General features: G+C 51.5%; 1 protein-coding gene across 1 annotated transcript; it reads left to right on the top strand.

The window, feature by feature from the left end:
• Window positions 1–387: 387 nt before the first annotated feature.
• Window positions 388–13,145, top strand: Unc119b (unc-119 lipid binding chaperone B). Its single transcript, XM_021163600.2, has 5 exons — window positions 388–661; window positions 4,986–5,099; window positions 8,323–8,434; window positions 8,553–8,725; window positions 10,192–13,145. The coding sequence occupies exons 1-5, from the start codon at window positions 418–420 to the stop codon at window positions 10,302–10,304; spliced, it is 756 nt and encodes a 251-aa protein (XP_021019259.1). The 5' UTR covers window positions 388–417; the 3' UTR covers window positions 10,305–13,145.
• Window positions 13,146–13,631: the final 486 nt, after the last annotated feature.

Genomic DNA, 13,631 nt, shown 5'->3' with positions numbered 1-13,631 from the left:
CTAACCAGTACCCCCCAGAGCTTGTGTCTCTAGCTGCATATGTAGCAGAAGATGGCCTACTCTGCCATCATTGGGAAGAGAGGACCCTTGGTCTAGCAAACTTTATATGCCCCAGTACAGGGGAATGCCAGAGCCAAGAAACGGGAGTGGGTGGGTAGGGGAGCAGGGCGGAGGGAGGGTATTGAGAACTTTCGGGATAGCATTTGAAATGTATATAAAGAAAATATCTAATAATAATAATAAAAGCATGTGTTTTAAATATCCAGACTGACTGGAGTGTGAAGATCCTCAGGTCAGCACTCTCGCACCTCCCAGGAGGCGGCTCCTCCACAGGCCCCGCCCCGGGCGCCAGGGTCCCGCCCCCGCTCTCCATAGTTACGGCGCCCCTGAGGTGGCGGCCATCTTGGCGGTGGAGCGATGAGCGGGTCGAACCCGAAGGCTGCGACTGCGGGTTCGCAGGCTGGGCCCGGCGGGCTGGTGGCTGGCAAGGAGGAGAAGAAGAAGGCGGGCGGCGGCGTCCTGAACCGGCTCAAGGCGCGGCGCCAGGGGCCCCCACACACGCCCGACGACGGCCCCGGGGCCGCCGTCACGGAGCAGGAGCTGCTCGCCCTGGACACGATCCGCCCCGAGCACGTCCTACGCCTCAACCGGGTCACCGAGAGTGAGTGGCGAGCGGGCGGGCGGGCGGGCGGGCGAGCCGCGCCCTCCCTGGGCACCGGGCCTGGCAGCGCTCGGCGGGCAGGGCCGGGTCGGGTGCTGGCGACGCCGGGGTCTGCTCGGGCCGTGCTGCTGAGGGCCCCGCTTCCCAGACCCGGCGAGCGTCTCTGGGCCTGGTCCGACCGACCCTGCCCACGGCGGGACCCCTGTACCTGCGACCCCAGCCCTTAGCCGGGTTCCTGCCCATCCATCCTGCTGATCTAACCAACCCCAGCTTCCCGCAGCCAGATAGAGCCCCTACCTGCGGACCCCGGCTCCTGACAGCCCCTTCCCCGCTCGACCTTTGCTTTCGGTCCCCTCTGGGGTCGGGGACCCTTTGTGTCCAGGTAGCTTGTGCTTCCGTCAAACACGTGGCTGTTGCGTTCCTTGCAGACTTAAACTTGGTTGCATTTTTTTTTTTCACATCCCCCTCCCCCCCAAGAAAAAGTTTAAAAGTTTGAGCGTTTGTAGAAACCGATACGGGGATCTTCTTGCTCTTGAAAAAAATTTTTCTAGTGAATTTACAGTTGGTCAGGGTTTCAGGAGTACGATTTTTTACATCTTTTAAGTCTTTTTTGACTGGTGTAAGGGATGGTGGGAAGAGAGCCGTGTCTGCTCTCTGATGATCTACCTCTGCCTTTTGGAAGCTGCCCAGTCCAGCCCTGACCTGACTTGACACCCTTTCCTCACCCACCCCCACCCCAGGAGTTTGCAGTCACCTGGTTAGCCTTGGCTTGCCCTCTTCACCTCCCTGCCCTGGAGACTTCTAACCCTGCTTCCCTGAAGGATGTCAGAGTGTCCGCTGGATTGCTTCACTGGGGCCCCCGGGGCTGTGAGGTGTAGTTCAGGTTGCTCATGGAAATGGAGTTTGAGGGAAAGTGGCTATTAACTGGCTCAGCCTGTGCAAAAGGAAGCCTCCATCTCCTAAAATAGTTTCAATTTGATTTGGGATGTTTGGTGACCCAGTTTCCGAACACTGTTTGGGGTGGGGACACTCTTTCCTCTGCCCCAAAACAACTGTAGATAGTCATGCTCTGCCGTCCCGGAACAGTGAAAAAGCTGCTTCAGTTCTCTGTTTTCATGGGGGATTTGAAAGTATAGAAATGGCTAGTACCTGACCACTAACATCCTGTGAGCTTCACTGGTGTCTTGGATTGTCAAATGCCTGGCCCTACAGATATGCTAAGGACACTTCAGGTCTCCCCTGATGTATGTCCCTTTCCCATCTCTTCGAGTTCTTAGAGGAAGCCACAGCCAGAGCTTAGTGGCCTTTGGATTTTATCATTCTTAAGTTCTTCTGTGATGTGTTTATAAAAAGATAAAGAGGTATAGAATAGGTCCTTTGAGGGTGTAGTGAGGTATGGGGGAAGGGGATGTCTCAGCGGGCCCATGCCAAGGCATCCCTTCCCCCTGAGGGACCAGCCACACAATGGTATAGTATAGAACATAGTTTATTCAGGGCATAGGGAGGGGAGTTAAGAGGGTGGTAGAGGCAGAGAAAGGCAGAGAGAGAGAGAGAGAGAGAGAGAGAGAGAGAGAGTAAGTAAAGAAGTAGAGGCTGGCCATGGCCATGAGCACGTGGAGAGAGGTGGGAGGGAAGGGAATGGGGAAGGGGAGAGCTAGAGCAAGAGAGAAGCAAGAGAGCAAGAGAGGGAGGAGGGGGCAAGCAGCCCCTTTTATAGTGGGTCAGGCCTACCTGGCTGTTGCCAGGTAACTGTGGAGTGGCATATAGACAGAATGCTAACATTCTCTTCTATAAGTTGTTTTTTGAGCACTTCCCATAGACACCGAGCCTCTGCCACAGGCTTTTGGGGTTATAGTAGCTCTGCCATGTACCACCTCACTGGAGACCAACCTGCCTGTGGAACAGGAAGCAGCCGACACAGCAGAGCAAGCTAAGGTGGTGCAGAGGGGCTGGGAGAGATGCTGTGGGGACCAGCAGCCCAGGCAGCGGCAGCTTTGTGACTTGGTTTGACTAGGGTTCCTTGGGTTGGTGGAGGCACTGCTTCGGCCTTGCTAATGTATGCATGCTTTTGTGCAGGCGGAAAAACTAAGAATGGGTTTAACCTTTTAAGTGGTTGAAGTAGGTGTTAAACCCTTGTTACATGTGATTATCCAACTGTGCGCACTGACAGTTCTGTTGCTTATTTCCTGTCCGTAGCCCTTTGGGTACAGTGAGAGTGGAGTACTCACGTCATACGCTGTACGGCTGCGAGAGCCGAGTTACTTGTAACCTGGCTTTTTCCAGAAGAGGTTGATCAGTTTTTTAATACAGTTGGCAAACAGCCCCTATATTATTTCTTAGTCAGTATGTGTTTAAATATTTTTTAAAATTTCAGGCTGGAGCCAGGCGTTGGTGGCACACACCTTTAATCCCAGCACTTGGGAGGCAGAGGCAGGTGGATTTCTGAGTTCGAGGTCAGCCTGGTCTACAAAGCGAGTTTCAGGACAGTCAGAGAAACCCTGTCTCAAAAACCAAAATAATAATAATAATAAAATAAAATAAAATAAAATTTCAGGCTGGAGACATGGGTCAGAGGTTAAGAGCACTGCTCTTCCTGAGGACCCAGGTTCACTTCCCAGAACCTGTCTATACCAGCAGCTATGATAGCTCACAGCTGTCCGTAACTGCAGTTCCAGGGCATCCAACACCCTCAGATAGACACATGTGTAGGCAAAACACCATTGTACATGAAATACAAGTAAACAAGTTATAAACAAGTTTAAGGAAAAAAAAACTAAAACAAACAAACAAAAAACCCCAACTATGTCATACAGTGATTGTGCACACCTTTAATCCTAGCACTTAGGAGGCAGAGGCAGGTGGAGCTCTGTGAGTTGAGACCAGCCTGGTCTGACAGGGCTACACACAGGGAAGCCTTATCTTCAGTAACAACAACAACAAAAATTATTCTTTGTCAATTCGATACATATGTAATGTTATCTCTGAACTAGCTCTCTGTCCTTTCGCCCTTTCTTCCTAATTTTGATAATACAAGAGGATGTTTGGGGCCTGCGGAGGTGGCTTAATGGTTAAGAGCACTGGCTGCTCTCCCAGAGGACCTGGGTTCAATTCCCAGCATCACATGGTGGCTCATAACTGTCGTAGGGGATGTGGCCTCCTCTTCTGGCCTCCTTGCAGACAGTGTACCCGTGTGATAGAGGCAGACATGCACATTGGGGTGCTTTGAATAAGACTCCCCCATGGGCTCATATATTTAAAAGTTTGGTCACCAGGGGTGGAACTATTTGAAAGGATTGGGTGGTGTGGCCTTGTTGGAGGGAGTGTGTGGCTGGGGTTGGCTTGGAGATTTCCAACAGTTCACAGAAGGCAGCATGTGACTCTCAGCTGTTGCACTGGCGCAGTGATTCTCAACCTGTGGGTCAAGACTCCTTTGGGGGTGTGTGTATCTAATGACCCTTTCAAAGGGATCACCTAAGGCCACCAGAAAGCAGGTATTTACATTATGATTCATAACAGTAGCAGAGATACAGTAATGGAGTAGCAAAAACAATATTTTGGTTAGGGTCAGCAGGCCATGAGGACTGTGTTAAAGGTCCTTTAACCTTAGGAAGGGAAGGACCACCACTCTACCTCTGTGTGCTGCCATGTTCTCTCTCAGCCATAATAGGCAGGCTAGCCCTCTGAAACTAACCCATCTCCCAGTTAATACTTTCCTAAGGGTTGCCTTGGTCGTGGTGTCTCTTCACTGCAGTAGAACTGTGACTAAGACATGCATAACATAAAATTAGTGTTAAATAAATTTTAAAGAAAACATTTGGGCCTTGAGAGATGGCTTATTGGTTGAGAGCACTGGCTGCTCTTTCAGGGGACTTGGTTTAGTTCCAGCTCCCAAATGGCATCTACAACCAACAGTAATTGACACGGAGGACCTGACTCCCTTCTGACCTCTTCAGACACTGCATGAGTGTGGTGCTCACATGCAGGCAAAGCACCCATACATATGAAGTAAATAAACCTTAAAAACAACAAGGGGGCCGGGCATGGTGGCGCACGCCTTTAATCCCAGCACTCGGGAGGCAGAGGCAGGCGGATTTCTGAGTTCGAGGCCAGCCTGGTCTACAGAGTGAGTTCCAGGATAGCCAGGACTACACAGAGAAACCCTGTCTCGAAAAACCAAAAAAAAAAAAAAAAAAAAAACAACAAGGGGGTGTTTGGGGAACATTTTCAGTGAATTGCATAGAAGAGCACATTTGTTTAAAGCCAGTGAATGAAATAGAGGGTGACTCTGGAGGATTACTTAATGACACTGGTCTCTCCCTTTCAGACTACCTGTGTAAACCAGAAGACAATGTCTACAGTATCGACTTTACCCGCTTCAAGATTCGAGATCTGGAGACGGGGACAGTTCTCTTTGAGATTGCCAAGCCGTGCATCTCAGGTGGGCCTGGGTATTGTGGTCACAAGCTGGGGAAGAAAGGACCTTGGGAAGCCCAGAGTTTGTGGGACACCAGTGTGTGCCACTTTTATGATCACTTCCTGTCAGCTTGCCTGCCAGTTGCATACCAGTTTAGGACTTTATTAAAAGGCTGGTGTGTGACTGTGTGTGTGTGTGTGTGTGTGTGTGTGTTTGAGTGTACCAGGTGGAGGCCAGGGGACAATTTTGTGGAGTTGGTTCTCTGTTTCTAGAAGAGTATGTGGCAGGTACCTCTGTGCACTGAGCTATCTCACTGGCCGGGTTCTTACACTTGATCTTAGCCAAAGGCCGAGAAGCGATACTGGCTGGGTTCTTATGTAGCCCATGCTGGCCCAGAACTTGCCATGTAGCTGAGGATGTCCCTGAGCTATGACATGCGCCTTCTACCATGTGCTACAGGTACAGTCACCGCAGCCAGCACAGGAAGTTGACATTTCTTGTGTTGTGACACCGTCCAGGCTCCTTAGTGAATTGCCTTATGTCATCTTGTCCCTGTGAGTGGCTCAGTCACTTTTTACTGAGAGGGAGCTGAGCCCCAGAATTCCCACGGGACCATCCCCTAAGCCCCTGTGCTTGTTCAGTGCTGCACGCTGTCTGTAGTGTCTACTGACCCCGCTGCAGCTGGACTGAACTGTAGGAAGAAATCGTGCCCTGCCCGCCCTGAGCCCTTGCCTTGGGCGGCAAGGCAGTGTCCCCAACTGCTTGCTGTCTGTAAGCAGTGCTTTCGGTTTCTTTCCAAGCCCTGCTTTAATGGTTTGTCTTTTTTGTTTTGTTTGTTTCCAAAGATTTAAAAACAAAAACAAAACCAAAAAACCCAAAACTGTGTGTGCCCCAGTGTGTCCCTCCGGGGTTTGTGCAATGAGTACAGTAGCCGCTAGAGGCCAGAAGAGGGTGTTGGATCCCTCGGCTGCCTGACAGTCCTCTGTAAGAACACTAAGTGTTCCAGCCCCATGGTCTGCCTGTTTCTCTGTCGGTCTCTTTTCTTTCTAAGTAAAAGATTATTCTTGGGCTGGAGAGATGTCTCAGCGGTTAAGAGCACTGACTGCTCTTCCAGAGGTCCTGAGTTCAAATCCCAGCAGCCACATGGTGGCTCACAACCATCTGTAATGTGATCTAATGCCCTCTTCTGGAGTGTCTGAAGACAGCTACAGTGCACTCACATACATAAAATAAAAATAAATAAATCTTTAAAAAAAAAAAAGAAAGATTATTCTTAAGTGTACGACAGACTCCGTGAGAACATTTCTGTGACTCTATGTGACAAAGATGAGCCTGGGGACTCTGACCATCTACCCTCTGATACAAGGAGAACTGATTCTTTTTTTTTTTTTTTTTGGTTTTTCGAGACAGGGTTTCTCTGTGTAGCCCTGGCTGTCCTGGCACTCACTTTGTAGACCAGGCTGGCCTCGAACTCAGAAATCCGCCTGCCTCTGCCTCCCGAGTGCTGGGACTAAAGGCGTGCGCCACCACGCCCGGCGAGAACTGATTCTTTTACCTCCCTCTGTTTGCTTGATTTTCTCATTTGGAGACAATCGCGTGTGGCTCGAGCTAGCCTCACGTTTGCTGTGTAAGCGGAGCTGCAGGGAGCTTCTGGGCTGGTGTAAGTTTTATTGTAGTTATGTGAGTATGGGGTGCATGTGTGCCTGCGTGCTGGGGCAGAAAGGAGGTGGGGATAGCTTGTGGGTATTGGTTCTCTCCTCCCTGTGTGTGGGTAATGAGGAGGGAGCTCCGGTCTCTGACGACCTTTACAGGGTAGCCATCCACGGGCCTTTCAACTGGGATCTCTAATGAAACTTACTCTTTTTTTAAAATTATTTATTCATTTTTATTTTATGTGAATTGGTGTTTTCCCTGCATGTATGTCTGAGTGAGTGTATTGAGTCTCCTGGACCTGGAGTTACAGACAGTTGTGAGCTGCCATGTGGGTGGTGGGAATTGAACCCAGGTCCACCGGAAGAACAGCCGGTGTTCCTAAGCACTGAGCCATCTTTCCAGCCCCTAATAAAACTTAATTTGCAAAGTTCTTCTCATTGGATCTGTGGCTCAGAATGAGGCAGCGATTCTTTGAGAAGGGAGGTATTAGCATCTCAGAGAAATAAAAGGCAGTTCCGAGCTGCGGCTCTCTCATGAACGGAGCACTTAAATGGCTTAAAACACTAAAACACACAGGCAGACTTGCTAGGAAAGTGTTAGCCCAATTTGATCACCAGCCTGGCTCAGCGGGCCTTGTGTTTCCCCTGTCATCTTCTGGCCCTGTTCAAGGCACAGAAGCCTCCAGAAAGGCTGTAGGTGTGTGGTCTTCATCCCTCCTAGTCCGTGAGCGCTTGCTCACACCAGAGTGCCCTCCTGTATGGGTTGCTCTGATGGGCTTGAATCACATCAGTGGATTTGGGCCCTTACCCTGTAGGTAGAAGCCCCAAACCAGGCCAGCGCGCCAGTACCCCTGGGACATCACAGGCAGAGATGCTGGGTGCTCAGATGTGTAGAGAATTCCCCTCCACGTTCAATACTGTGACCATTGTAGATCTTTTATGTGGAATCAGCAGTAAGCTGGACCAGGGGATGGCACGGAGCACATGCCAGTCCACGTGCTGGTTCCAGGTGGTCAGAGAAGTGGGTCAGGGTGGCCTGCAGTAGACACGAGCGTCCTGTGTTTGGTCAGTCAGGGTCGTTATTGGAAATCAGACGGTGCTCCCAGGATGCCTCTTTCATGCTCAGCCCTCTCTGACCTCCCATCCTGCTTAGAGTTTGGTGCTCTGATTCAGTCAGCATGGGCTTTGCTGTGGGATCAGAGTCACACAAGTCATAGCCTGTGTTCAGCCTGTGTCTTATTATTTCACCCCAGGACATGCCCATCCCCCCAAATCATATAAGGCAAATCGCATAATGTTTTAACTTTGGTCAGCTGGACCTGCATTCAGAACTTTGCTCAATCCCTTACCTGTTTGGGAACTTTGGGCTTGGGCATGACTTAGCATTTTGAACTTCAGTGCCCTCCTCTGTGAAACCATCTGTGAAATCAGAAGGAGCGGCTCCTCCCTACGGGGCTGCCTGAAGCCTGGTACAGCCTGTTGCCAGTCTGTGCCCAGGAAGCAGGGCTGTAGGGTTGTAACTAGTGTGATCTGTCAGTCGGTGGTGTGCTGTGTGGGTTCGTGGGTGCTCACGGCTCAGCTCTGTGCTCTTGCAGACCAAGACCAGGATGCGGAGGAGGAGAGCGTCGACGTGGATATCAGTGTGGGCCGTTTCGTTCGGTATCAGTTCACACCGGCGTTTCTCCGCCTCCGGACTGTTGGCGCCACGTGAGTGCTATTATTTTTCTGAGGGCAGAACATTTGGCTTATCGTAGGGAAGAATGTGCTCTGTGGGGCTGAGGCTGGCGGTGAGGAGATGAAGAATCTCAGAGAGATTGTCTTACAGGGTAGAGTTCACTGTGGGTGACAGGCCGGTGACAGGCTTCCGGATGATCGAGCGGCATTACTTCCGGGAGCGGCTGCTGAAGACCTTTGACTTTGATTTCGGCTTCTGCATCCCTAGCAGCAGAAACACGTGTGAGCACATCTACGAGTTCCCGCAGCTCTCCGAGGACGTCAGTACGTACGCACGTGCACACACACACACACACACACACACACACACACCTACCTCCGTGCCTCCCTCCCTCTCTCTGAGCTAGATTCTGACCACCACCTGCTCCAGTGGCCTCACTCTGCACAAGAGCGAAGTGTGGCTTGCTGTGTGTCAGGTCATGTGACCTCAGATTCCTGTCTTCTGTCTCTGAGGACCCAGGCTGAGTCACTAAGGCCTCTCACTGTCGCACACAGCCCCACTTCGCCCTGCTTACTGCAGTATGGCGTGTGTTCTCTCAGTCTCAGGTCCCTGACGATTGCATGCTCTGGAGTGGGTGCTCCACTCTTGTGACAGCAGCACCCACGTGGGGTGCCTGCGAGCTGTCCTGACAGTATCTCATTCTGGCCGAGCTGACCTGGAGGTGCAGATGCTTGCAGGGTTAGATCAACTGGTGAAAGCAAACCGTCCAAGGGTGTGGAGTTGAGTTGGAGTGTAAACTGTATTGCTGTGGCCCGGCTGAGCACAGAGAACTGAGCATGGCTGACACTTCTTACACCTGAGATGCCTTTCCCTGTGGCTGGGAGATGGCCCTGGGCTCTTAAATCAGAGCTAAGCAGAGGGAACTGGAATTGTATTCACCTTCTTCCAGTGTGGAAAGGGGAGGGTGAGGGCTTAGACAGACAGCCAGAAGTTCCCTAGGCAAATGGGCCTCTCTAGAGAGTGGCTTCCCCTCTGTTCCTCTGACTGGGCACCTAAGGTTCTTTTGGCTTGCAGGCCAATAGCAGTAGGAGGATGGAGATGTGGGGAAGAGCGTGGTTCTTCTCCCAGAGGACCTGGGCTCCATTCCCAGTCCCTACACCGGAGCTGCTCACAGGGCTTTAACCTCACTTCTGGCCTCTGAGAGTAGCACACATGTAGTGTACAGATATCTACAGGCAGCCAAAAAACAAAACAAAACAAAACAAAAACCTTGTACACATAAAATAAGTAATTTTTAAAAAATTAACAAGTGAGTTGGTTATGGTGGTGCCCCCTGGCTCTTGGGAAGCAGAAGCCAGCAAATCTCTGAGTTCAAAGCCAGCCAGAGGGGTACAGTGAGATCCTTTCTTCACAAACCAGACAACCCAAAGAGGCAGGTACAGAGGCGCATCATGCTACTCTGGGTTTCTACTGGAATATCCAGAGGTCGCAGCAGGCCAAAAGCAGGGCTCACTGCTGGGCTGGCCAGGAGCATGGAGGAAAGAAGTGGGCGTGACTGAGGAGAAGTTTGTTTCCTAGGAAACCGCAAGACAGATGAGGCTAGGGATGACTAAAGAGTTGATTGCATCCTGGTGTAGAACTGGACGTCACGGTCCATCTGGTGCCCTCCAGGCTCCCTGGATTCTTTTGCAGTCAAGCTTTGCAGTGCGCTGCTCTGTCTTTGGAGGGCTGCCGAGTGGCTTCTGCCTGGCTGTGGGGCAGACTCACAGAGTTTGCTCTTTCCTCACAGTTCGTCTGATGATTGAAAATCCCTATGAGACGCGCTCTGACAGCTTCTACTTTGTTGACAACAAGCTGGTGATGCACAACAAGGCGGACTATGCCTATAACGGAGGCCAGTAACCGCTGCGGGAGTGGACAGGGAGGTCCTCTGCCGCCACCATGAGCACCGAGCAGGAATCGCAGCTGCCGCCCGTCAACACCCACCTCGAACCTGGTCCAGGAAGCTGCAGCTGGTGGGGTTTTGTGCTCCAAGGAAGTGCCAGCCAGCAGTTTCTCTTCCCAGTGTTTGTTCCCTGCCCCCTAGGTCACAGAGGTATTATAGTGAAGTAAAAGATTAGGGTAAGGTTCCCGGGATCCAGATAAAAGATTATTTCTCTATAGTCTTAGCTGTGCACTGCTTATCCCGACAAGCCTGACTGTCCAGGCACAGCTTTGTCCGCCAGAAGGCTTGTGCTGGGCTGGGCTACAGGTTCCCAGCCCCTGCAGGTTCCTGGGTGCTTTGGGCAGCGGAGAGCAGCTCACTTCTCTCTCATCCCGTGCCATTGGCACAGTCTGTCCTTGCCTATGCAGTTAGGCCAACTGGAAGAAACTTGAAGAGTGACTGGGGTAGGCAGAGCCCGGGCTAAGCCACTGGGTTGGGAGGTAGCACCAGAGTCAAAGATAAGGTTTTGAGGAGGCTTCTTACTGCCTTTGAGAAGCCACAGCCAGGCCTAGGAGGGACCACGGTCTCAGCCTGGTGGCACCTTCTGTTCTTGCTCTAGAAACCATGAGCCTCCCTCCTGCTCCCCTGGCTATGACTTTTACCATGTCCTGCCGTGGCCCTGGGCAGTTCTGTTCACAGAACATGGTGTCTCTCTTGAGTTTAGTGTGCACTCTGTGCTTTGCGCTCTTCCTTCTCAGACTTCTTTGGGGATTTTTACAACGTCAGTATTTAGAACCCAGGATGCTGATAGATTGTGATAGGACTGGTTGGCTCCCAGGCTAATGTGGCTCGTGGGAGAGGCACAGTTGGGGCTTTAGAGAGAGCTGACTCTGTATCCAGAGAGCCTGGAAGAGAGGCTCTGGGTGGGGATTGCCTCTAGAGCAATCTGATGTTGAGGAGTGCTTTCCTGTCTGTTTGCCTTTCTGCTGAAGTCACATGGTCCTGCCCCAGACTGCTGCATGTGTGAGTGTTTGGGAAGGGCAGCATAGGCTGAGGTTGTCTGTCAGAGCAGTCCTTAGATGTGCCTCAGGGGTCCTCAGATCCCCACTGACTGACTCCCACCTCTCTGGCTCCCTAGGTTGTCCCTGTGGGCAGTTCTAGGATGCTGTGGCTGGGGTTCATTTGTCATTGAATGAAGTGCTGGAAGGGCGGGTGTACATGAAGTGTCTCTGAGGCACCGTGTTACCTGTAATGTCACCTGTGATGAGACCAGGGCCCCAGAGTACTTGAGAGAAAGGATGTGCTTTGGCCAGTGTCGCTGTTGTCTTCTAGGGTGTTAGTGGTCCTGGGTTTGGACCCATGCCCTGTACCGGGCCAGCACCTGACAGTGCTGTGATGCTGTGCTCCGGGGGCTTCGGGACGGGGAAGCCTAGTTATCCTTCATGCTGCACTGCATTTACCCACTGAGATAGATGGGGGGCCCAGGTGCCCTATGGTGGGCACCTCCTGACCATTCCAGTGGATCTCAGAACTGGAGTCCATTCCAACTCTAGGTGCCTTAAGTGTGGCTCTGCCCCATGTGCTGCTGGGAGCTGCGGGGCCAATCTCCCTCACCTGCATACAGACATGAGTGTCTCTCTGCCTTTCCTCACGTGGCTCGTCTGGTGAGCTTTCCATGCTCTTGACAAGCCTCACAGTGTTTGCTGTATTCCAGAGTCTGGGAAGTGTTTGGTACCCGGTGTATCAGTAAATACTGCCTAGCGTGTGCTTCCGAGAGCTGCGTGGTCTTAGCTCAGTAGCACGCACCCTGGGACGCTCCTGTTTTCTGGCACGCTGTCTCCTGCCTGTCATGCTGGCTTTGCTTGGAGAGCCCTCATGGAGGAGCTGGCCACACTACTGGCTGGAGAAGGGCTGCATCCCCTTTCCCTTCAGCCTGTTCTCAGAGCACACTGAGGCCGGGTGCTCAGTCATCCTGGTAGGATGGAGCAGTCTTTAGCTTCTGAAGGGCCAGTGGTCCGTGTCTGGCTGCTTAGGGAAGCAGCTTGCTGCTTGCTAGAGAGTTTGAAATTCCAACCTTTGTGCCTGACTTGTGTAAACTGGAAGTCATACTTTGTAAATAACGGAACAAGCAGAAGCCGAGTCAGAAGTCAAACTGTCCAAGAACACCAGTGGCTACAGTGGCTTCCTGTGATGCACCGGAAGAGGGAATCAGTGCTTGCTTGGGGGTCAGGCATGCCCCATGCCCAGAACAGTAATCTGAGAGGATGGCAGCCCCTGGGGACCTCGTCCCCACCTTGGGCTGAACCCTTCCTGGTATGAGGCAAAGTTCTGCTCCATCTCCATCCTTGCCCCATGTTAGGGGCTGAGCTGCCCTTCTAAACCGTAAAAACAGGAATAAAGACGGCCAGTACTTGGGCTGACATAAGCTCTTATCTCAGGTTAGCCCATCGCTGGCTCATAGGAGCCTTCTGAAGCTTCTCCTGGCCCCGGGCATCTGATTTCCAGTCCTTAGGGACAGCATTTTGCCATGTCTAGGGTGGGCCATAGACTCAGATTCTGAAAACATCCACATTCCATGTCCAAAGCACCATAGCCACAGGGAGTCTGGACGAGGTGGGCGCATTCTTGTTCGTGAGGGATCATGGCCTTTACGATGCTGTCACTCAAGTTGTGAAAGTCCATTTTCCCTGTAAATCTATTTTTCACAGAAATAGGAAACATCTCTGTCCTTAAAATCCTCAGTCCAAAACAAATCAGGTGATTCTATTTGTATAAGATTATTTTACCACAAGAAACAGTAATAAAGATTTTTCACAATATGTTCACTCTGTCTTGCCTCCTGATTGGGCCTTTGAGGGCTTGGGAGGTGGGCGGGGTCCCAGTCCCTTAGCTTGGCTGTGGCATTTCTGTTTCTGTTGACTTGGGTGTCACTGGTTTATAACTGAGGAACAGCTGAGAGTCACCTGTTTCTTTAAGTTTTTCTGTTGTAGGTTTTCCTCAGGGACTAAGAGTTAAACATTTATGGATGGAGAAAGGGTGGCGGCTCTTCTGTTTCAGCAGCATACGCCCCACTGCCCCAGCCCTTAAGACAGGCTTACCAGCCGGGCGTGGTGGCGCACGCCTTTAATCCCAGCACTCGGGAGGCAGAGGCAGGCGGATTTCTGAGTTCGAGGCCAGCCTGGTCTACAAAGTGACAGGACAGCCAGGGCTACACAGAGAAACCCTGTCTCAAAAACCAAAAAAAAAAAAAAAAAAAAAAAAAGACAGGCTTACCAGCGTATGTGTGTGTGCGTGTGCACATGTGT

The sequence above is a fragment of the Mus caroli genome, unplaced genomic scaffold, assembly GCF_978045245.1.
Source record: "Mus caroli unplaced genomic scaffold, Mus_caroli_1 scaffold_4, whole genome shotgun sequence".
NCBI classification, from domain to species: Eukaryota; Metazoa; Chordata; class Mammalia; order Rodentia; family Muridae; genus Mus; species Mus caroli.
The sequence above is the reverse complement of the archived record's forward strand: the minus strand, read 5'-3'. Positions and strand labels throughout refer to the sequence as shown.